The sequence below is a fragment of the Calidris pugnax genome, unplaced genomic scaffold (assembly GCF_001431845.1).
Source record: "Calidris pugnax isolate Ruff unplaced genomic scaffold, ASM143184v1 scaffold188, whole genome shotgun sequence".
Taxonomy (NCBI): Eukaryota; Metazoa; Chordata; class Aves; order Charadriiformes; family Scolopacidae; genus Calidris; species Calidris pugnax.
Genome location: NW_015091257.1, coordinates 11,963,517 through 11,989,419, shown reverse-complemented (window position 1 = coordinate 11,989,419; position 25,903 = coordinate 11,963,517). Strand labels below are relative to the sequence as shown.

Sequence of the window (25,903 nt, the reverse complement as noted above, 5' to 3'; positions counted from 1 at the left end):
CCCGGGGGTTGAGTCAGATGTCTCAGGCAAAGAGCTAGCCTTCCATGCATAGGAGGGTCTTGCCAAAGAGACTGATCTCCCTTTTGAAATGAATATGAAAGCTACCACAAAAGCTGTGGTTTAATGACTTATTTCAAGGCCATGTGGAGGAAAAGCACTTGGTTACCCATGTACCTAAACATGCAAGGTGTCCCCAGTGGCTTCAGTGGGAGACTCTTATGCAGTTCAAACTATACATGTGAATTAGTCAGGTTCTAACAAGCTGATTTATAATTATGTTTTTTCTAGTGGGAAGATCATATCAAACAGCCATACACAGCCAAGCTTTATTGCTCCTAAAATTTTAAAAGGAATGGCAATTTTTTTGGGCTAACAATAGTACTCAAAACACAACAGGAGTTTGATGCATTTACCCCAACAGAGAACCTGCTGCATAGTGTCAGTCATTGATTATAGGGCATAACAACAATAATAATGTCCTCACAGTTAGTCACTTCTGTAATCAACAATTAGCTCGTCAATGTACAAACTGCTCTTAGCTTCTCCTACAGCTGATAGCTAAAAAATCCTCGTCATTAGCAACACTGAACATCTGAATTCTTTGGGACTTTGCCCAGCCTGATGTAGATTACTCATCTGTGATACTCAACTGCAGTCATGATGTACAGTGAATTTTCTGCTGAATACTGCATGTGTGAATGCTTCTAAAAATAGATACAGAGCTCACTGGCATAACTGCTTTATTCAGTGAAGTTACTCAGGAATGTATTTTTCTCTTTCTTTGCAAGTTAGGGCTTAAATGAAAGACAAATGAATCAATGAAGAATATTGCCAACAATTCCATCTTGACTCTGGTTTTTTTTTCTTTTTTTTACTATTTTTATTTTGGTATAATATGCATCATTCTGATATGGAAGCCAACAAGTTATTTTAGAGAAAAAAAATATCGATTGTGATACTGTCCCATATGTGCATTATAGTGCAGAAAAACTAATACATATGCATTTTTGACAACAAAACTCATGAAGACTCCATGGAATTCATCAGTTTGGAGACAACTAGCAGAAAATCCTGTTTTATTTCTTAATGAAAAACTTTAGCTTTTAGAAGAATATACTGGACGCAAGAGTTGTGCTGGCCTTTCACAGAGGGATGAACTTCATCCTGTTGTCTGTCCTAATCAGAAGACAGAAGCTACTCCTGCTAATGTTATTGAGAACCTGGCTTACTGAATTTAGTAAATCTGGGACTGTAATCCTGTTTATTTGCTGCGTTCACTTCTCCTACTGAAAGCTTTTCTAACCAAGTTTTCATCTCCCAAGTTTCCAATGAGCTGCTGTAGATTGTCCAAGTTATATTCTGATACAGTACATATACATGGTTTCACTAAGAATTCCTGTCCTCTGAGACAGGAATGCCTCTATTGAATTTACAATCCAGGGTTTTAAATGAATCTTTTAGTTTTATGTCAAAACCATCAAGAGCATTTTATAAGGAAAAATGAATCCTAGGAGTTGAACAAAACTCATTGTTTATCACAAGGGATGCCAACATTTTTACCACATGATAACATCTATTTCAGAAAGGCGAAGTAGATGGAACAGTAATTGATGTCTGCCTCTCAGAGCAGTTTTAAAACATCCTAAAACTAGTCACACTAATCATTAAAGAAGTGACAGCATTAAGAAAATCAATATCAAGCCGTTAAACTGCATCTAAGAGAAATCTTTCCACAACTTTGGCAGATATTATGAACAAAGCAAAATAATAAAGCCAATAGTCCTTGTTTTCATCTACTTGAATGTTTAGCTGCTTTCAGCAGAATGTGTTAATGAACATTGGAAAGGTGCACATTAACATATTTGATAGAAGGTAAAATGCAATGAGGGGATTTAATCAAAGCAATGAAGGAGTCTAATTAATGCAATCAGCATTAGGTCGTGCAAATATTTTCATTGAATGCCATCTTGTAAAGCCAGTGACGTGCAGGATTTTTGCTACTTAACGCTATGCTGATGCCTCTACATGCTAGGATCAACAGACATGGCTGGGTGAAAAATGCTACATTTATAGCTATCCACTCAGAATCCTTTAAACATAGCAAAACAGATTAAATTTTCCAAAAAACCTCAAAAATTAAGTCTGTTGATAATTTTATTATATCAAGATATGGTTTTTCCTGACATTTTAAACTTGATTTTTATTTTCTTTCAAGTTATTTTTAAAATATTCTAGATACATACTCTAAAACATTAACTTCTCAGTTTATTTTATAGCTCTTTATGTTATAACTTGCCATTTATAAAAGAGTCTTTCCCACACTATTTAAGAAAGCAACCTCCCCTACTCACCCTTTATCTCTAGAAAACATTAAAAAACAGGGTGTTTTTTTAAATTAAATTATTTAGGAGCAGAAGATTTGTGTTCCTGCATGCCTTTAGGCACCACTTTCTAAATTCTAAAATGGTGACATGAATTACAATTGAGTTTAAATTAAGTATTTGAATATTAAATAAAATAATTGATTTGGTTATGCTCTTTCTTCATAACTTGAGGATTATAAGGCAGTATCTATGCTATTTTATAAAAAAGTAGTTCTGTATTAAAATTTAAGTCCTTTTATGGGTAGCAAGTTCATTTTTAGTTACCAAGAACTCAGTCCTAAAGGATGCTAAGCACCTTTATTGCCTCTGGCTTCAGCAAATGCAGAAACACCTGGACGCTGTGTAGGAATCCCTGGAAAAAAGAGTTGTGAAACTACATTCCAATTGCTTCAGAAGTGTCCATAGCTGCCCATAGTGTCCTGAGGCAATGAGAATAACTCCTGCAAAATTTCAATGAAGGTGAGGGCACTCATTTTTAGTTTATTTTGTTGCAGTGGTGACTTGAAGAGTTCAAAGTCAAGCTGGGATTTTTCACTAGATGCTTTCTAGAATGGGTTTAACCCACTTCCTCCAGATGAGCACCTGATAATTATTACAAGGTTATCACTTTATTATTAAAAGCCATCAACAGGCTTTTTATGGACTAACCCCAGTAGTCAGGTGTGTGTGTGCTTGAATAACTAACTGATCTTTTTAGCTGATTATTTGAAAAAGAAGATTAAAAGTCTCTGCACCTTTAAAATACACTGAGAAAAAAATGTTTTTCATTTTTTTTAACAAATTTTGAAAAAAAAATTCATTTCTGGACAGAAAAAAAGTTGGACTAAAATTTTCATTTCCATTTTTCTCATTTTGACTTCATTAATCCTAAATTTTGGCAATTTTTAAAAGAAAAATCTCAACTTGAAATGAAAATCTGAACTATTTATATGTATCTATTTAAAACTCTGAATTTTCATTTTGGCTTTTCTTTTTTTTTTGGACTGATAGTGTTCTTTAAATTAAATCAACACATTTCAGTCAGCTGGGATTCCATCACTTCCTTGTACCAATTTAACCCTCAAAATACCTAAATCTCCTTATAGCTATGTGTTTTAGTCATTTGAACTCAGGTTATGCATTCATTTCAGTTACTGGTGTGGCTGCAAGTCACAGAGATTTAGCTAAGTTAAACAAGACCGTTCTGGTAGTTCGGTCGGCACAGTCTGCAACAGCAGATAGTTCGGCATGTGGTGTAAGACCCACTCAAAATATGGAGTACTTGGCAGGGAGCCCCACAGCTGAGCTCCAGCCATTCCTCTGCCTCTTTAGTGCTAATAAAACCTGAGAAAGCCTATATTTGCTGCCATCACAGTCACTACAGGCTATGGTGCAGCCACTATATATATACATTTAGACTTGATAGTTGAGTTTAATAATTTATATATCTCTTTATATAGTTATTTTATATTTATTTTATTTTAATTCAGCTTTTAGGTTCTTAGTAGCTAATAACTTAGTAAATGTCTCCATGGCCTGAGCATCTCTATTCTACATCACATTCCACTCCTTCACAAGATGGCTTCAATGACCAGTCCCACTCACCATTGTAGTTTCTGCTATTGAACCAAAGCTGTTGATAAATATGTTGCAGGTAACATTTACAGGAGGACCTGCAAGTTGAACAATAAATAGAAAAATTGACAGGTTGTGTTCATGACATATATTAAGTATTGTTGTTCTCGTGCCAATGGCATTATATCACTTACCATTGTGGTTTCTGTGACTGATCCAAAACTGTTGATAAAAATATTGCAAGTAACGTTTACTGGAGGACCTGTGGAATGCAATAAAAATGTTGCAATATACATTGAAATGAAAGTACAGATCCCTCAGCCTCCGTACAATCTGGTACAGATGCGGCTGCAAACAAGTAGAAAGTGAGTTTTCCCAGACAGATCATATCAATCAAAAGGAAAACATTATCAACACTAATTTAATTAACCTAGTTTCAGTGGAAGTTGTTATAAAAAACCACATGGCTGCATCCTTGCATCTAAGGATTTATTAGAGGAGTTGAGTGAGGACATGAGGATAACAGCTTTTTCTTTATTCACAGTTCCAGCAAAGAACAGGCTTTAGCATTGCAACCACTCATCTCTCCCTTCCTTCTCAAGCTTGAAACTAAAAGATTATCTCTCCACACCAATTCCACTTTGTATGCAATGACTTGCCACCGAAATTCCCAGCAGGTGCCACTTTTCACATTGACTACAGTTCACTGAAATAGGACTTAGACTAGCAGCTCTTTGTGCACCTGATCTGGAGATGTCTGCCTTGCCATAAAAAATATTTAACAATATCTGTTCTTGCTTGACATGGCTTTCATTAAACAGTTATTTGTGATCTCTTCCCTCCTACTTCCTTTCCTTTTATTTACCCATCACTGGTGTGTAGCAGAATGAATGGGGACTTAATACTTAATTAGTTGTCTATCAGGACCCTAGATTTTTAGGCGTGGTTAAATAAACTGAGGTTCTCAACTGAATAAATAAGGATTAATGCTAAATGCTTGAATTCTAGTGACACAAAAGTTGATACAAGCATTGAGTATCAAGCACTTTCTTCTCTTTTATCTCATTATTATTTTTAATGACATTGTTTTTCTTATATTATAAATACAATATCAGTGCACAGAATAGAAATACCTACATTTGGTGTCATATTTAGGTCTGAAACTGCTGTACAAATGACAGAAACAGTATTAGTTTCTTTTTTAAAAAATTGAAAGTTAAGATAATGTGCCCAGTGAAACAAGTATACTATCAGCTTCCTGAGTGTAGACCACCCACCTTTGAGGAAACAAACATGTTGGTTTTGGGAAGAAAAAACACAACAGTAGTATATTTTGAGGCTGTTAAATTCCAATTAAGTGTGTTGTTCAACTCAGTTTTGCAACAATCATTTTTAAAAAACACTTTCTTCTTACATGGTAAATGTTCTTTCACTTTCAACACCAAGCTAAAACAAGCCAAATAGTCTGACATTCGCCCTCCACAATTTCTTTTTTTTTCCTTTTTACTTGATGATATTTCTACTAGCTGGGCAGCTTGATCAACAGATTTCTCTACATCTAAACAAGCAGAATCTGTGAATTGCTGAAAATCACCCAGTCCCCCTAGACCATCTTACGTTTAAGTGAAATATCCTGTGTTTCAGTTTGTGCTTACTACCCCTTGTCCTGTCACTGGGCACCATTGAGAAAAATCTGACTCCATCTTCTTTAGTTACCCCAATTTGGGTATTTATGCACATAGACAAGATGCCCCCGAACCTTCTCTTCTCCAGGCTGAGTACTCAGTAATCTCTTCTTGTATGACAGATCCTCCAGTAAGCCTGTGTCTCTCTTGTACTGTGGAGTCCAGACCCGGACCCAGTATTCCAAATGTGTCTCACCAGTGCTGAGCAGAGGGGAAGTATTCCCTTCCTCAATCTGCTGGTAATGCTCTGCCTAATGAAGCCTGGGAGGCTATTGGCCGCCTTTGCTGCAAGGGCACATTGCTGGCTTACATTCAACTTGGTGTCCACCAGGACCCTCATGGCCTTTTTTGCAAAGTTGCATTCCAGACAGTCAGCTCCCAGATTGTTCCTCCCCTGGTGCAGGACTGCGTTTCCCCTTGCTGTACATTGAGAGGTTGCTGTTGACCCATTTCTGCAGCCTATCCACGTCTCTCTGAATGACAGCACAACCCTCTGGGGCATCAGCCATACATCCCAAGCCTTGTATCTCCTGCAAACTTGTTGAGGGTGCACTCTGTCCCATCATCAAGATAATTAACAAAGATGTCAAAGAGTACTGTCCCGGTAACGGCCCAGTATTGACCCCTGCAGTACACCACTAGTGACTGGCCTCCAGCCGGACTTTGTGCTGTTGATCACAACTCTGAGCATGGTAATTCAGCCAGTTTTCCCTGTACCTCACTGTCCATTTAGCTAGTTCGTTCCAATAGTTTGTCTATGAGGGTTAAAAACCCTTGCTGAAGTTGAGATGGACGACATCCACTGCTCTGCTCTCCCCTCAACCATGAAGCCAGTCAAGTTATCAAAGAAGGCTATTAGCATGTTCAGGAATGATTTCCCGTACATAAATCCATGCTGACTACCTGCAGTAATCTTCCTGTCCTTCATGTCTGGAAATGGCTTCAAGGAGAAATTGCTCCAGGCTTCAAGGTAAGACTAGACAGCCTTTAGTTCTTGGATCCTCCTCCTTGTCCTTCTTGAAGATAGGAGTGACAATTTTTTCCCTGGTGATGAGGAAGCTCCTCCAGGCGCCATGATCTTTCAAAGATAATTAAGAATGACTTCACAGTGCCATCAGTCAGCTCTCTCAGCATATGTTGACGTTTCCTATGTGGTCCCATGGACGTGTTTGTGTCCAGCTTGCCTAAATGCTCTGTAGCCTGATTCTTCTGCACTGAGTTTTTCTTGATCTGGACTTACACTCAGGTCTCAGAGGCATGGGATTCCTGAAGACCAGTTTTATCAGTAAAGATTGGGTGCCTTGTTTTTTTCTCGTGCTCTTGGACAACTTTTTATTAATTTCATGGTGTTGTCTTGCAAAAGCTGCCATATGTGAGCACTACAGCTCAGAGTTCCTGAGTGGCAGCAGAACCAACTAAGCATGTTTATCTATGTTAAGAAATACACTAGCAAATATCTCCTATTTCTCTACTCAGTTGTATAACATCTTTTACTTGCTTTCTGCTAGAAAATGTGGGACAGTATAAGAACTCAGTGAACCTAAATACTGCCAAGAAAACAGGTCATGTTCTCTTTATCCTCAGAGTTTTCTGAAAAGAACTTTATCGGTGAGATATTACCATTTCATTTTTTTTCTGATCATTTATTATTGTTTATAAACATCAAAAGTGTGATGTAAGATTTGCAACCAAATGAGAACAGAAGGTACTTATCAGAGAATCTATTCTATGATGTTATGATATTATTAAAAGCTAACACTTGATCATATAACTTACAGATTCTAAGTTAAAAGTCCAACTTTCTCTTAAAGTCAATTTGCTAGTGATGAGATTCCTAAATGCGCATAGGAAACATGACTGAATGAAGCAGATAAGAAAAAGATAACTAACTGGGCACTGGAGTTTGCAATGCTTTTGTTATTTTCTTTTTTTATTGATCTTTTTCTTCTACTGTTGATACTATTCCAGTGGGGAGGGGTGTATAGGTGTTGTACATCTTAAGGAAGAAGTGCACTTTAAAGAGGCCATACAACATCACTTTTTCCAATTATACATTTCATATACTCGATCAATAAGATTTTTGTAATCTAGTAGTTCATTTAAAATGAAAGCAGTAAAATTCTATGAAGTATAGCCAATGTTTGAGAACATAATCTAAAATTCTTCAAAGGCAATGGAAACATTCAATTTGACTTTACACCCCAAAATCTAAAAAGACTTGACACTAGCTCTAAAAAATTAAGCAAAATATATTTTAAAATGAAATCACTTTTTCCCCTCCAGTTTTTCTTTTGTCAACTCCAATGCAACAAGGTAACAGTCCAGGTGCATTTAAGGCACATATGTTTAAGTTGCTTTTATTATTCATTGATGACAATTCTACCTAGCAAACAAACAAACAAAAACCCCTCCAAACTCAAAAAAACCCCACCAAACCCACAGGGACAGAGTTCTCAGGAATCTCTAAAATACAGTAATTGTATGGTACCTTGCATTGATGCAATTTGCTGGAAAAATCAAATAAAGAAAAAAATATTGTTCTGCTTCATCAAGCTAAAACTAACATACTCTGAAAGTTCATCTGTCATATATAATAACCTAGCTTGCTGAGAATGCCATATCTCCTGATGAGAATGTGGCAAGAGCGTTGGGTGCTTACTGTTGCATCTGAAACTCAGAATCATATTCTGTGATATCAATATACTTTTATGCATTATGATCACCGAAACAAGGCTAAGAGCTACAGAGGCACGTACAGAACCAGAGCAAGACCTGCAGAGATTTAGGTGTCTAAATCCTTTTTAGGACTTCTATTCCCACTGATATCGCTGAGGCCAAAGACCACAAAGTATCTGAGGAATATGGATGAGCAACATCACTTACGGCAATGGTATTTACAGATTGGAGGATACACAACATGCCTACCCAAAGCAGGCAAGAGATAGAGGCAACAATGAATGGAATCAACAGGACAGTATAACAAATAGAGGGAAGTACAATTTTTCCCTAGTTCCAGCTGACTATTTCCAGAAGTGCACATGCAGGCACACATACAAATATAATAAAGCAAAATGGCATCAAAGGAACTCTTCTTTTACATCAAGATTTAAGCTGCTTCCCTTCACTTCATTAACTTGAGAAAACATCTCAGCAAAAATCCAGCTTTATGACATGACCTGGATATAAAAAGGGCATGTCACATTCCAAAACTGAAATCTCTTCTTCAGCAAAATACAACTGAGGAGCCACAAGACAAATACTCCAGTGATTGTCAGATCCAGGTGATTACAGAATGAGTCACAGAAAGAAAATATCTGTGGAGTAAGTACAGCTAAACCCATCTATATATATACATTGACATATTCTGAGGTCACACAGTGAGTAATCAATTTCTGAAGTGGTATATGAGTTTTCAGCTGTGGGACTACTGCTGAATGTAACAGGAATCATGCCGGTAAAATCCTATCAACGTTTCATGGAAGGAGAATTCCTGCTAAGACCCACTTTTTTTGTGCCTTAAAGCGCTTGTGAAAATTGTTGGATTGGCATGCTTCACATTCAGCGAATGTCTTTGTCCACAGACACAGCTCTGGAAGAGGAAGGTAAGTCTCACACTACAAAACCTCTTCAGTTCTGCATTTGGCATTACAGGATAGTCCATATGATGTGTTCATTGTTCCCTGCCTCTTTCTGCTAAGGCTGATAACAGAAACATATATTACTGTCAGCTCTGGGGTGCAGTGGGATATTTCCAAATAGGTTATCTAATAGACACTGCACAAGAGCAATTTTCAGGCACTATTTTATTTCACTCCACAAACCAGGAACTCAGAAATGAAAAGCCCTTTAAAACAGTTGACATGCTCCTGATTTATCCAGCTAACCAGACCTAGCCTACAAAGAATATATAGCCATAGCAGTCACAACGAATTGTGTAAATGGACTGGAGCTGGCTTTCACATAGGTAGTTTGAGGGCTGCTACTGTTATAGTCATGGCAGGCTGGAATTCACCGGAGGCCATTAACCTCAGGCATTATACCTTGCGTTGAGCTCTGTATCATCTCAGTGTGGCACAGAGCACCTCCGAGCAAATTACTTGAAAGCTAGCTCAGATATTTCTACACAAGCCTCAGTCACACTTGTGACTGAGTGCAGTGAGTCCCAGAGCTCAAGCCTTCCATGTGCAAATGAGTGTGTGGAAATAAATCTGAAAAACAGTGAATCTGAAATCTTACATCCAGAGACTTCCCAGTGGAACTAGAAGTCTATGATGCAAAGTTACTTAGCACTTTTGTCAACTTTGAAAATATTCAAATAAATGTTTTAATTCTTCATGTGTCCAGCAAACTACATTTTTTCCTCTGATCTCTCTACTTTTCTTCCAAATATTTCCATTCCAAATCATGACAAGCACCTCATTGCAAGGCATCTCTTTCTGAAGTCTTCCTTTTTCCAGTGCAATAGAGCAATGGGCAGTATTTGGAGAAATTGAATTATTTGCTTTTCTTAGACATGAAAAGATCCAGGCACCTACTTCTTTTCTTATCACAAAGCAGTGCTCACTGAAGTGAGAAAATGGAAAGGCAGAGGCGCTCGGCCTCACTGGAAGCAGGTAGCAGAGATGTTCCTCACACCTAATTCTGAGAAACTGCTCAGTTGCTTTGCATTAATGAAGACAGAGCTCTCTGCTGCTGATAGGCATGTGAACTGCACAGTTTGTGCAGAGGCCTGGGAGACTGCTGAATGTGGTTAAATAAAAGAGGGTATTACATCTCTAGTCATGAAATCTTCACTCCAGCATAGGGTCAGTCAAACTCCTCCTGGGTAATCTTATTTTTAATAATGACTTACGAAGTCATCTAAAAGACCGCATGGAACCACAAGATAAAGCTGTTCACTGAGAAGAGAAGGCAGGAGGGAAGATCTACTTAATGGGAAAAAAAAAAAGTATTAATAATAATATTGAAATGTTGTCAACCATTCTAGACCTCTATTTTCAGTAAGAATGAACTGCTTTATACTCACTGCCATACTCACCTTGAAACATTTATTTAAAAAAATAAGTTGGTACTTTGTTCCTTTGTCTCTAAATATTTCTTACTTTGTTCCTTCCCTGTTATTCTGATATTGTGCTGGAGAAATTAATGGAAGCTCAGTTATAAGAGTCAATAGGTGCATTCTCAAATGCAGGGCTTGGTCAATACCTCTCTCTCTGGCCACAAAGAGGTCTCAGAATCAATTCTAATTCCTTTTTTTTTTGGTTCCTCTGAGCTCAGACATTCACTTTATTTCACAATTCTGCCATCTTTACCTTTAATATCTCCATAATGTTCCTTGCTTTACTGCCAGAAGCAATATGCAGGACTTGAAGAAAAAGAGCAGTGTGGGTGACTAACATTACAAAACAGACATTGATTTATGGCTGCTAAGGAATTATACACAAAATGATATGTGGGACACAGATGAACAATGGGATTTAGAGAAATGGGATGGCTCAGGCATAGGGACAAGTGACAACAGAAATGGTCAGGAGCTGGTACAGATGGCAATCTGGAACTGGTCAGAGACACAGCCCCATAAACTCCCCACATCTAGCACTAATAAAATAAAATTTTCTTTCTATTTTCAAACCTTTCAGCTATTGGGAAGGTCCCATTTTTTACCTCCTTATAGTTCCACTCATTCCCATACAATCTGCACAGAATATTACTTTGAAATTAATTCCTCCCTCCTGACTCAGCTTCAATGCTCCCATCAGCTGATCTGTTGTATGTTTAGTTCAGTCGCCTATCTCCTCCCCTTCACATTTCTCCTCTCTGGGAACCTTGAGTGTGATCTCTCACATCCTGAATACCAAAAAGAATCTGTCTTTAAACTCCAAGACATCCTTAAAGCACTTCTTGGGCACCTTTCACCGGCATTTTTTCCTGTCATCAGCTCTTCATATGTATAAAATGACTGGAAGAATAGGAGAAGGAATGAGAACTCTTCACCTACCTAGAAAATAAACATTTTATAAGCTGGCTACTTTTTTATTAATACCAAACCACCTGTTGTAAGGAAACCACCGGCTCTTTGGTGCAGGATGCTCACTGCATTGCTGAGAGGAGCATCCCACAGCTTTTACTTAGCTTCAGAACTCTGCTGACATAAAGCATGTTGCGAGGTCAGGGTATATGGTCTTTTTCTAGTTTCTACCACCAATAGTCATGCTGAGTAGGAGTCTTCTACAAAGTTATGCAAATCAGACCGTACCCACACTGAGGATCTCATTGGCATGAATTGAATCTGTCCTTATTTATTTATTTATTTATTTGGTAAGTCAAATTTTTTATTTTATTGAAAAAAACCCCAAAACCTATTTTTAACAGATTTTGTGTGCTTTACCCCACACAAAACACACCTCAGAAGTGTGAAAAAAAACAAAATTCTCAGGGGTATGGAGCCCAAAATCTGCAAAATTATTCTCAGGAGTATAGAGCCAAAGAATTGCAAAATTCTTCCAGATGTTAATTTTTATGATGGCTCCTATAACCAGACTGTCCAAAGGCTTTTAGCACCTCAGACTGCTCCATCTGATGGGGTATCACCTTCTGAAAAGAAAAATTGCTGCAGTTTGAAATCTTTATGTGGAGTGGCCACATCTGCATTTTAGTTTGGCATGGGTGAGAGTATATTGTCCGGTGTTTACATGTAGACAATAGGCTACTTTCATATCTGGTAAAAAAGAAGTTTTTATATACGCTTCTGGTTTAGCCCCATGCATGTAATCTGCATGCATCTCTTCAACAACTGCTTTAAATTGCAGTGTAAGAGTTTATAGCAGCATTCTGTCCAAATTGTTACTGTTCTTTTATTTATTATTTAGGAAAAAGTCTTTATTGGACAGAATAAACGGCACAGGAAGAAAGAGCAGTCCTGATAAGACAGTTTTATAGCCTAAGACGAAGACATAAAGACAGCACACATTGGGAATGTAGTCATTAGAAGCAGCCTAACATAATGAGCATTGATCTGGTAAATGTTAATCCTAGATTTTTTCTGACTAACTATGCTGGTTTAAGGAAAGCATTTAGCCTTTTCTCATCTGCATTTCCTCAAGTACAAAAACGAGGGAGATAACCTGTAGATGTGTTCCCAGGACAGAGGAAGAATGAGTTTGTTTATGCTGTATGTATCAACTGAATATCAATTTCTGTTCTTTAAGAGAATGTGCCCACAATTCAGCTAGTTGTAGATGTGTCCAGTTGCTTCCATGCAGTCCTGGGCTTTGGAGATGTAGAAACACACAGGCAGGGGTTATTAGCTTTTGGAGAAGAGCATCATACTACTACTGTGCGGTCCTGGGCAGCGCTCTGTTTGCTACAGCCAAAAAAATCTCAGACCCATGACAGTTAGAAGCAGTTGCAGTGTCTGGTGCTTTGGTGAATAACACCCAGGCCCTTGTGGAGGAACCCTAAGGGCCTCATACAATCCACGGGCAGAGCACAATGCTTCAGCACAGTGGGGAACCATTTGCAGGGAGCAAATAATTCACAATAGTCTCTTCAGGGCCTTCCTGAAACCCTGCTTCTCAACAAGGTTGAGGTTCCACAGCTCAGAGCATTTTCCGCGAAGTCAACACATACAACCTTCCATTGAAAAAGCATTCAAGAATTTCAGGCTCTCCTCTTAAAACACAGCTGGCTTTGTGAGCGAAAACAAAATATTGAGAGATTTCATGCAGAAAGAATCCTTTCTAGGATCTTCTATGCATGCCTCAGATTGAAGTGCTGAAAACTGGCACCTTCTAGGCTACAAGGCTGTGGGTTTCTTGGGAACTGGAGCGGTATTTCTCTCACTGTCTCCTATTCAGAGAGGATGGGATTCATCCTAAAGTGCAGCTATGGTCACTTTTAAAAATATTTAACAGGTGTGGATAGTCTACTGAACCCAGCAAGTTCAGTATCCTAATCTGAATCCTAAAGCACTTAGGATACAACATTTGGAAAGAGAAAGTGCAATCATGCACATTTGTATCTTAGTGGTCAGGGCAACTATCAGGAAGAGTGAGAGAAGTGCTGGTCCCAACACTGTCCTTACAACTTTTTCTGTAATTGTTACATCAGCTGCCCCTAGGGTGTAATGGCTACAACAGTCACTTCTGTGCATCACATCAAAATAGTCAAGAATAAAGGCTCTCCCCTCCCAGATAAGCACCTACATTGCAAGGTTGAAAAACCATGTTCCCCTTGTATTTTCTCCCTGGCTTAGTGAAGTTTGAATTCCTTGCTGCAAAATGGGCCACTCAGAATCATTTATAGTCCTTTGGATCAGATACTGAATCTTTCAAGCTGAGGGGAAACTGGACCACCAACCTTCTGTATATTGTAGAGGGGGCAGACCACCCAAAGACACTGCTTTGTGTTTGTGGGGTTTTTTAAGTGATCACGGACCTACCTTGAGAGTAATACCTTTTCCTTTGGAACACAAGGCAGGCTCTGAGATACCTGGCCCCTATAGAGAGATGAAGGTGGAGCAGTGCAGCATCAGAGAGCCTGGATTTGGTTTAGGAGTGAGGTGAGTGCTACATGAGAGCCTGGGCAAGTTCCGGGCACGCTCAGGAGAACTGAGAGAATCTGAGGAACTTTAAAACAAAATAGTAATACACTGTCAGTGTTACACAGCAGGTGTATCAGGGATTTCCAGGGAGGTTGTTTGGTTTGTTTGTGGACTTATTCCTTCTAAGACCTGTTTTAAAAGCTTCCTTCTAAGACCTGTTTTAAAAGCTTCCTTCTTTCGTTGTTTCATGAAGTCTTTATGCTTCCACCCTTCCCAGCTGTTGACATGTAGCTGAGGCATAAGGAGTAATCAATATACCTTCATGTCCTTGCAGTACTGGAGGATTGCTGGTAGCTGGCACAGTTCAGATAAGCAACTAGGCTGCTCTGATTTATAACCAGTAACTGAATACCTGGTGAATGGCACTTCTCTCATGAACTGTACTGCTCTGATCTTGCATGGTTTCGAGAATCAGAGCCTTTATATTTCTGTAAACTTTGATTTTTTACCATGGACTTGTTTTTTATGACATTGGCAGGTCACTATTTATGCCAGATATTGTGCACTCTTCATCTTAGAGCTGTGTCAGACCCTGTACGACCCTGTCTGCTTCATTTGGGAGGGCTCTTCTCTGCAGACTGTTTAAATCAGTCATTTCTGTGAAAAAATGTGAAATGCATATTTGGAAAATGAACCATCAACCATACGTTTTCTGATTACTTAATCAGAGATTTATATCATAGAATCATAGAATGGTTTGGGTTGGAAGTGACTTTAAAGATCACCTAGTTCCAACCCCCCTGCTATGGGCAGGGACACCTCCCACTAGAGCAGGTTGCTCAAAGCCCCATCCAGCCTGGGCCCCATTTCCAGGGATGGGGCATCCATGACTTCCTGTTCCAGTGCCTGTTCCAGTGCCTCACCACCCTCACAGGAAAGAATTTCTTTCTAGTATCTAATCTAAATCTCCCCTCATCCAATTTAAAAACCTTGCCCCTTGGCCTTTCACTACACTTCCTGACAAAGAGTTCCTCTCCGGCTCTCCTATAGGCTCCCTTCAGGTATTGGAAGGCTGCTATAAGGTCTCCCCGAGCTTTCTCTTCTCCAGGCTGAACCCCAGCTCTCTCAGCCTGCCCTCATAGGGGAGATGCTCCATCCCTCTGGTCATCTTCATGGCCCACCACTGGATCTGTTCCAGCAGATCCATGTCCTTCCTGTGTTGAGGACTCCAAAGCTGGACACAGTACTCCAGGTGGGGTCTCACAAGTGCAGAGTAGAGGGGCAAAATCACCTCCTGTGACCTGCTGGCCACACTTCTCTTGATGCAGCCCAGGATGCGGTTGACTCTCTGGGATGCCAGTGCACATTGCCGGCTCATGTTGAGCTTCTCATCCACCAGCACCCCCAAGTCCTTCTCCTCAGGGCTGCTTTCTAGCCATTCTCTGCCCAACCTATATTTGTCCCTGGGGTTGCCACATCCCAGTTGCAGGACCCTGCACTTGGCTTGGCTAAGCTTCATGCGATTTACATGAGCCCACCCCTCAAGCCTGTCCAGGTCCCTCTGGATGGCATCTCTTCCTTCCAGCGTGTCGACCACACCACTGAGTTTGGTGTCATTGGCAAACTTGCACTGACAAAGTGCTGAGAGTGCACTCTACCCCGCTGTCCATGTCTCCAACGAAGATGTTGAACAGCACTGGTCCCAGTACGGACCCCTGAGGAACACCACTCATCACTAGTCACCAATTGAACATTGAGCTATTGACCACAACCCTTTCAGTGCAACCATCCAGCCAGCTCCTTATCCACTGAGTGGTCCATCTATTGAATCCATGACTTTCCAGTTTTGAGACCAGGATGTCGTGTGGGACAGTGTCGAACACTTTGCATAAGTCCAGGTAGACAACATCTATTGCTCTGCTCTTGTCCACCAAGTGTGTGGCAGTATCATAAAAGGCCACCAAATTTGTCAGGCATGATTTGCCCTTGGTGAAGCCATGTTGGCTGTCTCCAATCACCTCCTTATGTTCCATGTGCCTTAGCAGAGATTCCACAATCTGCTCCATAATCTTGCCAGGCACAGAGGTGAGACTGACTGGCCTATAGTTCCCTGGGTCTTCTTTTTTTCCTTTTTTGAATATTGGGGTTATGTTCCCCTTTTTTCCAGTCTGTGGGAACTTCACCAGACTGCCACGATTTCTCAAATATGATGGAAAGTGGCTTAGCAACTTCATCTGCCAGCTCCCTCAGGACCCGTGGATGAATTTTGTCAGATCCCATGGACTTATACGCCTTCACGTTCCTTAAGAGGTCTCAAACCTGATCTTGTACTGTGGGCAGTTCTTCATTTGCAGAGCCCCTGTTTTTGCCTTCCGTGACTTGGGCAGTGTGGTTTGAGCCCTTTCTGGTGAAGACTGAGGCAAAGAATTTATTCAGTATCTCAGCCTTATCCATATCCTGGGTGGCCAGGTCTCCCGTTTCTTTCCAGAGAGGGCCCACAACTTCCCTAGTCTTGCCTTTGTCCCTGACATATCTGTAGAAGTATTCATATTTCCAGAGGGAAAAAAAAAGGTAATGAATCTGACTAATAAAACTGGATATCTGGTTTATGTATACATAAACCTAGTTACTGTGTCACTGTATGTAATAGATTTGCAGTTTATAACTGTATATTTATAGTAAATTAAGTGTACATGTTTTTATATATTTTATATATAAATTACATGTTTTCTAAGACAGCCAAAACACAACAAGATGCTTAATGAGTGACCTAAGGGCATTGGCTTCAACTGTATAGAAAATTTAAATATAAACAGGACACTGGATGTGATAAAAAAAATACAGTTAAATTAGAATATGATCAAAACAATAGTGTCTCCTGCTTTGATATCAAAGGTCTTTGACTCTGCTTTGACACTTGTTTTTCATAAATTCCCCTGGCAGTTTATGCAGCAACAGTCCAATATTCCATGACAACAGCCAAATACATTGATATCTCTTAATTAAATCATTGGTTCTGAATAAAGGCAACACACCAATATGATACAGATCACTGTGGCTAACCTTTTTTAAATATCAAAAAAGACCAAGAAGCATTGGTTAGCTTGTGCTTTACACTGCTGCATGCTTGCAGCCTTTCTGACTTGCTTTGGAGGGAGCTGGCTGCCGGAAGCTCAGACAGAAATCCAGGGAATAAGCAAACAGCTAAGCAACGTAGTTAATCAGGAGGGCTGTTGGAGCTTGCTGTCAGACCCCATTTGTCTTGAAGCCTAGACACAACCTAACTAGCCATGCACCTCCTTCAGCCTACTCATGTTTTAGAAAAGAACCTGAAGTTAGATAAAGAGGGGAAGAAGGACAAGTTCCATAGCTCTCTTTACCTACAATTTTAAGAGAAACATAATTAAAAGGATCCTTGCATAATTGCAGTAAAAAAGTTTCTGAATGGAAACATGCATACCTAGGGCAGGGGATGAACATAATTCCCTTGGCTACATTTTTGTACTTGAAGAAAAGTTAAAAAAACCCAAACAAACCTGATATCCTGTGGGTAAGGATCCTCACACAGCATTTAACTGTACCATGAGATGTGTATACACAGCTTCATCTGAAAGCAGCATAAAGCTGTAGATGTGTTTCAAGGCAGAAGCATACCCCTCTAAAAATGGATGCTTGCACCTCTCAAGCAAGCTATATTTAGGGAGTGCAATGGCCTGGCCACATCCAAAACATGACCACATAGCCTTCCTTCTACTACAATGAACGTTCAGTCTATGGCTTACGATGTGAATTCACCGATCCTTTCTACATGCTCGCGTGCCTGAATGGGATTTGAGTCTCCATCAGTCACAGTCCTTTGAGGCTCAAACTGTGTGGAAAGTTGCCCAGGACAGGACATTCTCTGCATCTGACTTCATGGCCAGTAGTTGTTAACAACTGCAGTCTGGCTTTGGGAAGGTTGTTAACTGCCGGGGAAAGAATCACTGCAGCCCCACAGCTTATTGTAGGTATGCTTTTCAACTTTTTATATATATTTACAGGTTGTTTTTCCAACAGGTATTTATACTGAAGTGTCATGTCTAGATTAAGGTCAACTACTACAGACAGTTCCTCTTCTCAGCACGTACATAGAAGCTGCTTTTAGTTACTAAGCCTGATGCCATTAATTCCACCCTTAAATGTCATTCAGTGTTTTCCATTCATGCGTTTTTTAAGCATTTCATTACAGGGCAACTCAGGGGCCAAATAAGTAAGCAATGGGCTTGAACATATGGGAAAAACTGACCCTTGCTGCCAAGGAGTTAAAGTATTAAAGTGCATAAGCCATTTCCTGTAACAGTTGTCAAGCTAATTTTCAGTAAATTACTTAGTCTGTGCGTTTATTATTCAGATATAAACCCACTGTCTCGGCATGAAAATGACATTACACCACTGTAATCACAGACTAATCTTTTACAACTACAATCACTACACCCCCAAACCCTATCCCTCTAACGAGACTTCTCTGAGTTCATAAACAGCAGCTTTTGAGCAAGTTAATTCACACTGCGTTGCACCATCCAGTGATAAGGGTAACCTTAATGCTGCTGCTGCATGCTCCATGAAACTCCATAAAAATCAGAATATTCCTCAGTGAATAACAACTAAATGGGAAAGAACACACTTTAAACATATAATCAAATTGAAAACAAAAGAAAATCACTTCCATCTTCACTACAAATTTTTTCCATGCTAAAAGATAACACTGTTCTGGAGCTCTTGGTGACAAACTCACCTTCTCTCCACTCAGTGCATGTCAGCCAGTCTACTACTTAAAGAATTTGGCGTAAAGGGCATAGTAGTGCCTATAGATAAATAGTTGTCTCTATGTGATCATTTCTAGCTTACATTTAAGTAGTTTTAGAAGATGAAGGTGTTTAAAAGTGGAAATAATTTAGCAACCTCTGAAGGTCAACACCTGCTACGAAATTTTAAATTCAAGCTGGCTTTCCATTAGCCCCACGTCTCATGTTATGATTAAGTTGTAGATTGATCCCTTGTGTCACAGCATTGCACAGAGTGCTCTTGAGGGAGTCTGAGCTAAATATACACTAATCTAAGATACCACTTCACCATCCCTGGTTTCTACCAGTGCGCAATCACCTTCTTGGCTAGCTTTATGACACAGATGCCCTACACTGCTGTTTCTAGTGGTGTTGAGGAATGCAATGTGAGCACTGGAGAAAGTACAAGGTATCACTCTCATTTGTTGTGGTGGTTTTTACCATTAAAAAATTTAACATTAATATTAATAAGGTATAAAGTATATCATGCAGGCTTCACTTATTATTTTATAGAAACCATTCTCAACTGATGTTACAATTGAAGAAAAAACAGCAAATAAACTCATAGGACCATGAGCGTATGTTTGCTGTCAACAGAAAGACTCTCAGGGACTTCAATTAGTTTTAGATTGCAGTCTTCATATTTACATTTAAAAGTATTCCCCTCTGTGTCCTTATACAAATTATTAGCCTATTCAAATTCAATAACAGCTAAGCGTAAGATGAAAAAGTATGCATTAAGTATCTGACAGACAGTGATTAAAGAAAGGCAATTTTGAGAGCTGTCACTCCTACATTTCTCCCTGGCTGTTCATCAGGGGGACAGTCCCTCTCAGTGCCTGGTCATTTTGTATCCAATCACTTGCTGTGTCAAGAATAACCAGAAATGTGCTTCTCTGCTTTCAAATGATTGTATAAGTCAGAAAAATACAAAAAAAAAAAAAAAAAAAAAAAAATTCAACCAAAAGTTCCTCTGTAAAAAAAAAAAAAAAAAAAAAGCCCCAAGAAACCCCACAACCCAAAACCAAACAAAGAAAACCCCTCTTCTTGATGTCTAAACATTTATATATTCACATGTTTCTCTCCCACTGTCTTCCTGAATTTTCTAATTCGCAAGAGCAAGCTAGGGAAAAGCTAGTAACTAATGATGAAATGCTTTATCTGGATAAAACACCTTGTTCCAGTAAGTAGCATTTTCCTCTCTCTTTAGAATGCATGGCCTTTATTCCGCAAATTAATCAAATAGCTCCTGTTTTCCAGTAATTCAGACTAGTCATAAAAGTATATTTAATTATTGAATAACCAGTGGTGTAAGATAAACGGGTTTTACTCAGTTGCCTTTCCATGAAATCAGACTTTTCTGACACTTTAAAATGCCCACAGTGGACTCAGAGAAAGCTACGTAACTGATCTGAAGCAGAAAAAGCTAGACAAATGCATGAGTAGTGGCACAACTATCTTGATCCACAATGTCTTCTGTGAAACACAGGAATCAAATATTAACTCCAGATTACATGTAAAGCCAGGTAGCAGATCGCTAGTTTAAACCACTATTCCTGCAGACCTCTTTTATGCTTAGAAGTTCTGGCCTTAAAATACAAAGTGTTATAAATTTGATAATCATTCAACGTTTCATGCATCCATCCATTTATATGATTTAGAATATCAGTATTGTACAATAGCTCATATCCCCAAAAATATCTCAAACACATTAATGAATGTTAGAAACTGAAACAATTTAAGGTCACAATAAAGACTCACTACTAAAAATACTTTTATAATACTTAACTCCATGCAAGACAAATTTATTCTGACCTCTTTGCACGTCTACCTCTTATTCTTTAAAAGGCAAAAATATGCAATTTAGAAAAATAAGCATTTTCAACTTTTTAAAAAAGTTAATAGGACTTAGGCAACTAGAACAAGGGTGTGCAATTGTACTGACTAGTTATCAGCTGACAAGGTTTTGACGGGTGATGTAAGTTCAAAACTGCATGAGTTAATTCTCTAGTTTTGAACTCTGAAATAAAAATACCCTTCAAAGGAACATAGCAAAGAACAAGAAAACCTTTCAGATCCCTCACCAGAAGACTGAGAGCTATGGGAGAGCTCAGAGATGGGGAGTTATGAAAAAAAGCTGAAGATCTTTTTAGTAGTTCAAACAGCTACAAAGTACCATCCCTCTCTGGAAAGTGACTTAATAAAACAAATCAAAGACAAGAAATGGCGGATTCTTTACCATTAAGGGTTCATAGGTGTCATCAGGCAGCAGCTTCACTTTGGGACTTAGGAGGGGAGCAATGTCTGCCAAACAGCTCAGCATGCACCATACAGCATCATGCACACCATAGCTGCTCTACCTGCTCAAATATCAGGGGAGCAAAGCTGTGAATGTCTTCTCCTGTTTTTTTCATTAAATGGTTTTAGACACAGAGGAACAATAAAGATCCGTCTTTAAGCTGCCCTATGTGCAGGGACTGTTACTATGCCTAGTTTTATCTGAGCTTCAAGAGATGAAGCAAAATTCTTATTTTATTGTCTCTCCCATACAAAAGACAGGAATAAGTCCTTGAACACTGTTACTTTGCTCAGTCCAGGCAATTTATGCTTTCATGTGGATTCTCTAAAACTTCACTGTTACTCATGCAAACACACAAAATGAGTGTGAGAGCCTAATGCTACAGTAGTTACTACAAACTAATGTGGGCTCCAGTTCAGAACCTCAATAAGCACTTTGACAACTATTCTGAAATGAAAACTTAAGACTTGAGATATTTTTTAACATGTCGGATTTCAAATCTTTGGATCTAAAAGCCGTACTAGGTTCCTCCACACTCAGGCATAAGAAGCAGTCAAAAAGGCCACTTTGTTCCAAATCTTGTAATTTGCACATATGATACAGGGAGAAGAAACTGATCTTTGATCTAAATTTAGTTAAACACTTTTCTCATTGACATGCAAGCTTCTTCTTTCCAAACAGTTCATTCACTGGCTAAGAAGTGATTAATATTTCCAGTCATTATCAACTTTCACAGCACTGCTAACAAGGCTCAATACAGGAACATATGCATTTTGGTGACCAAAGCTGATAGATACAAATGAAAATGTACGTTGGCATCAGATTTGCTAAGGAAGGAAGCACTTTATCAGTTTTCAAAGTAAAACCAGATTCTGAGCTTTAAATTGGTATAAAAGAGACAATTTGAGTGGAATTATAGGGCTCTCTATAAACAATAAATATATGCAATGAGAACTTCTCTCCCAACCTGTTTCATTCAAAGCCATAAGATGTTCTGCACTCACTTCTGTAGAGACTTACAGGACTACAACAAGGAAAATTTGCTGTGAATAGCAATGGTTGCAAAAGAAGCCTCCAGTCCGCAGCCTTCTTTGTGCTGTAATGGTGGTGGTGTCTCCCCTCAACTCAGTTCAAATTTTGGAAGAAAAGGAGGGAGTCATGGAAGTGAAAGAATATGGTTTCTGTCTTTTGTAGGGATTCTGAGAAATTAGCTCTTACCATTCTGTCAACATTCGCACGATAAAATCTGTTGTGTAAATATCTTGTGTTCTCTCTACCTACTTTGGAGAAGGTTTTACTTTCTTTAAGTTGAACAAAAGCATAGATCATAAAGAAGACAACAGCTCAGCATGGAACCATGTTTTCATGGTTTAAAAATTTCAGGAATGATTCATCTCAATTGCTTTTATTGTGGAACCTGGGATCCTATTTACTACATGGAGTTAGTAAGGTTTTCAGAAACAACATCTGACAGCATTATTGTCATGTGAGAAGAGGGTTTTCAAGCTCTGCAGCCTTATTACCTACACTGCTCTCCTAGTAGTCTCCATGGATCTCCATGACACTATAACACTGGAAAACTGAAATTGTTGAAAAAAGAATCAGAACCCAGAGATAAAGCCCTCAAACCTATAATTTGTCCGAAGTATAATCAATTAATTGATGAGAAGTCTTAAAAAAACTTACCTTTAAAATTTGGTCTGATTCTAGCATCATATCCTGATGTCCTTCCCATCAATTTGTCCAAAAAATCTGAAGGAGACAGGGTCTGTGAGGGGGATTTTCCAGATCTTGAATCATGTTCTTTACAGAAAGTCGTCCTAAATAAATTATTAGCCACCATTAGCTAATATTTAGCTTGTATTGTATTCAAGTTATGGAGAAATTATAGTACTAAATAAAATTGTTTCAAATCAGTGCTTGTTGTAGTTACTATTTTTATAGAACAATCTAGTCTATTTTTCATCTGAAAGCTTTATTCTAGAAATAAAAATGAGGTTTTTTTCTAGAGTTTATTTCTAGAAATAAAAATGAGGTAGTATGCATGGACACAATTTGCTATTAAGAAAAAAACTTCAGCTTTAAAAATAAATTTATTACAACTTTAAGACTTCAGAAAAATGAATTTACTCTTTACAGGGACTTTGATATCCTGTTTCATATCATTGCTTCAATTACACGTATGTTGTTAAAACTATATGTTAACACTGGTTTAAGGTGGTCTTAAACTTCCAAACAATAGCTGGCAATACTCACCAAACAACCCTGAAAATATTGGGTTTATTTATATTGGGAAGGATATAGATAGGGAAAAAAAATGTTTTTTACAGATGTTACTCAAGAAAGATTTAAATGATTCTAGTGAATCTCTGGATTCTTCCCCAACATAGTAAAAAGGATTCCAGAGTCATCACATCTGATATTATAGGGTTTTTTACCAATGAACATGGAATAATAAAATTTATTGGTATTATCACCAGCTGATATTTATATTCAAGCTCTTGGAACACATCTCTGTTTTCAGGAATTAAGAGCAAACTTCTGATACCATATCATGCATGCAAAACACTGTGTACATAGCATATAACACATTACAAGTACATTAAACATTGCAGAGAGAGAATTTAGGAGTTTCCCATGGTTGTTTCCTAGGGAAAAAGAAACTAGAATGAAATGGTCATATTTGGTGTGCAGATGCACAGATTTCGTCATAAAGCATTATCTGGATTCTTAAACAACTAATTTCAGTGTATCTATGTTTCAACATAATCTTTAAGTTATATTAAAAGGACTTCTATGACTGTGTCTTCTGTACCACTCTCTGTTTAATTATTTGCCCAAAGGGAACCACTCAGTTTCAGGAGTGTTTCAGGGTGGGAGATTGTGCATCTATACACAAGTATAAACAAATTAGATATACATGTGAGCATCTGAAATGAGAAGCAAATATCAAATCCTTTATCCCTTTTCAAAAGCATCAGAGTTTTTAGAAAGTGAGGTGATAGTAAATTCTCATGCTGTGATTCCCTGCGCTTTTTAAGGTTCCATTTACAGAGGGTGGTTATTTCTTTTTGCTTTTGTCAATGACATGGTACCATTAAAAAAATTCTTTAATTTTTATTACATAGTAGATGATATTCCACACTTAAATGATAAAAACATACAATTAAGATAATAAAAGCTGTAAAATTAACCCAGTGCACTTATTTGGAATGTTCCTGTACAAATTCCTTCAATTTTCATTCAGAGACCACTAGTTACAAGTTACATTATGACCCCAAGCTCACGAATATAAACACTATTCCACTCTGTCACTGTATATATACCACATTACTCATAAAAAAAAACACTTTATGTGTGTACATGTAGATACATAACAGTGTACATTATAATAATGAATCTCAGGTAAAATGATGTTTTGCTTAATAAGACTGACCTGTTTGCTTTGTACTGCAAAAAGTCTGAACAATAACTGAACCAAAACCTCATGAAACATTAAAAAAAAACAAATAGAAACAACAATCATATGTACTGGTACTTAAGGTGAGCACAATGCTGGTCTGACCCGCAGTTTTCCCAAAATCAGAGGATTGGTTCTCTAATTGGAAATAATTGCATCCCTGACAAAACTGGTTCACTCCTTTCCAAAGCTTGAAGAGGAGGGAATCAAAGCAACTTCCTAAACAACCTCCGGTATGAGCACAGAATGTACATTTTGGAAGAAAAACTGAACAAAATCTTTTTAGCTGTATTGATACTCAGTCAAAAAAACATGTCTTTGAATCAGAGAAATGGAAAATAGATCACCCAAACTTGAGATTATTATTTTACGTGTTTGTTACCAAGCAACGAGTCTCCGAGCGTAAAAGGGATAGCCTATATAAAATGAACATGAAATACTCTCAAATATAGCAATCAAAGTAGGTTAATGTGACGTAGTACCTTTATAGTTATGATTTCCACAACCTTTTGACAAAAATCACAACACAGAGTTGTATCACCTACCTGAAGTGGTTAGTCTCTAAGAAAAATGCAAACAAGGTTGTCAAAATTTTCACTAGCTGCCGGTTCATTCCTCCTGCTTTCTGTGATGATTTGGAAAATATCCCAGAAACGATTCCAGAGAGACGCAGGTAAAAAGTAAGCTGGTGCTGCCTAGATTCCCAAATTCAGCAATGATTTAATTTTCTTGACAACCAGGAAGAGAAGGTCTGGATCTCTACAAACTGGGGGTAAAAAAGAAGTGCCAGTCCTTGGAATCATGGTCAGGTCAAGCCTAGGCTCATCTCCAGTGACCAGCACAAAAGAGACAAAGCATCAGACCTGGTCGTTCCCTCGCCTCGTTTTTGGTGATGGGGAGGAGAGGGGAGAAGTAAAAAAAAAAAAAAAAGAAAGAAAGAAAAGGAAAAGAAAGAAAAAGAAAAGAAGAGGAAACCCAACTACCCGGGGAGCATCACGCAAAAGGGAATAGCACTGAGGGCAGTGCTGTTGCCAGTATGTTTTATTCCCCTTTTGCTTTTGAAAATTAGTATTTACGAAGGGTGGTGGTGGGGCTACTGGGTCGGTCTGCTTTCCCCCTCTTTGGGCAGGGAGGTGTCGGCGCTGGAGGAGGTGGG

The 25,903-nt window shown here is 38.6% G+C and overlaps 1 protein-coding gene across 4 annotated transcripts in view; it reads right to left on the bottom strand.

Annotated features, from left to right (window-relative positions):
- The window catches only part of GLRA2 (glycine receptor alpha 2), a 129,645-nt gene extending 103,979 nt beyond the window's left edge, over window positions 1-25,666 (bottom strand). Inside the window, exons 1-3 of one of the 4 annotated variants that reach the window (XM_014960133.1) lie at window positions 25,293-25,666; window positions 22,974-23,107; window positions 4,133-4,200 (exon numbers count right to left, since the gene is read on the bottom strand). In XM_014960133.1, the coding sequence (XP_014815619.1) occupies window positions 4,133-4,200; window positions 22,974-23,107; window positions 25,293-25,360 (270 nt within the window). In that variant the 5' untranslated portion in view covers window positions 25,361-25,666. Of the gene's footprint in view, window positions 1-3,968; window positions 4,037-4,132; window positions 4,201-22,973; window positions 23,108-25,292 lie in introns of those variants that run through there. The other 3 variants (XM_014960136.1, XM_014960134.1, XM_014960135.1) reach the window with 3 other exon arrangements.
- Window positions 25,667-25,903: the final 237 nt, after the last annotated feature.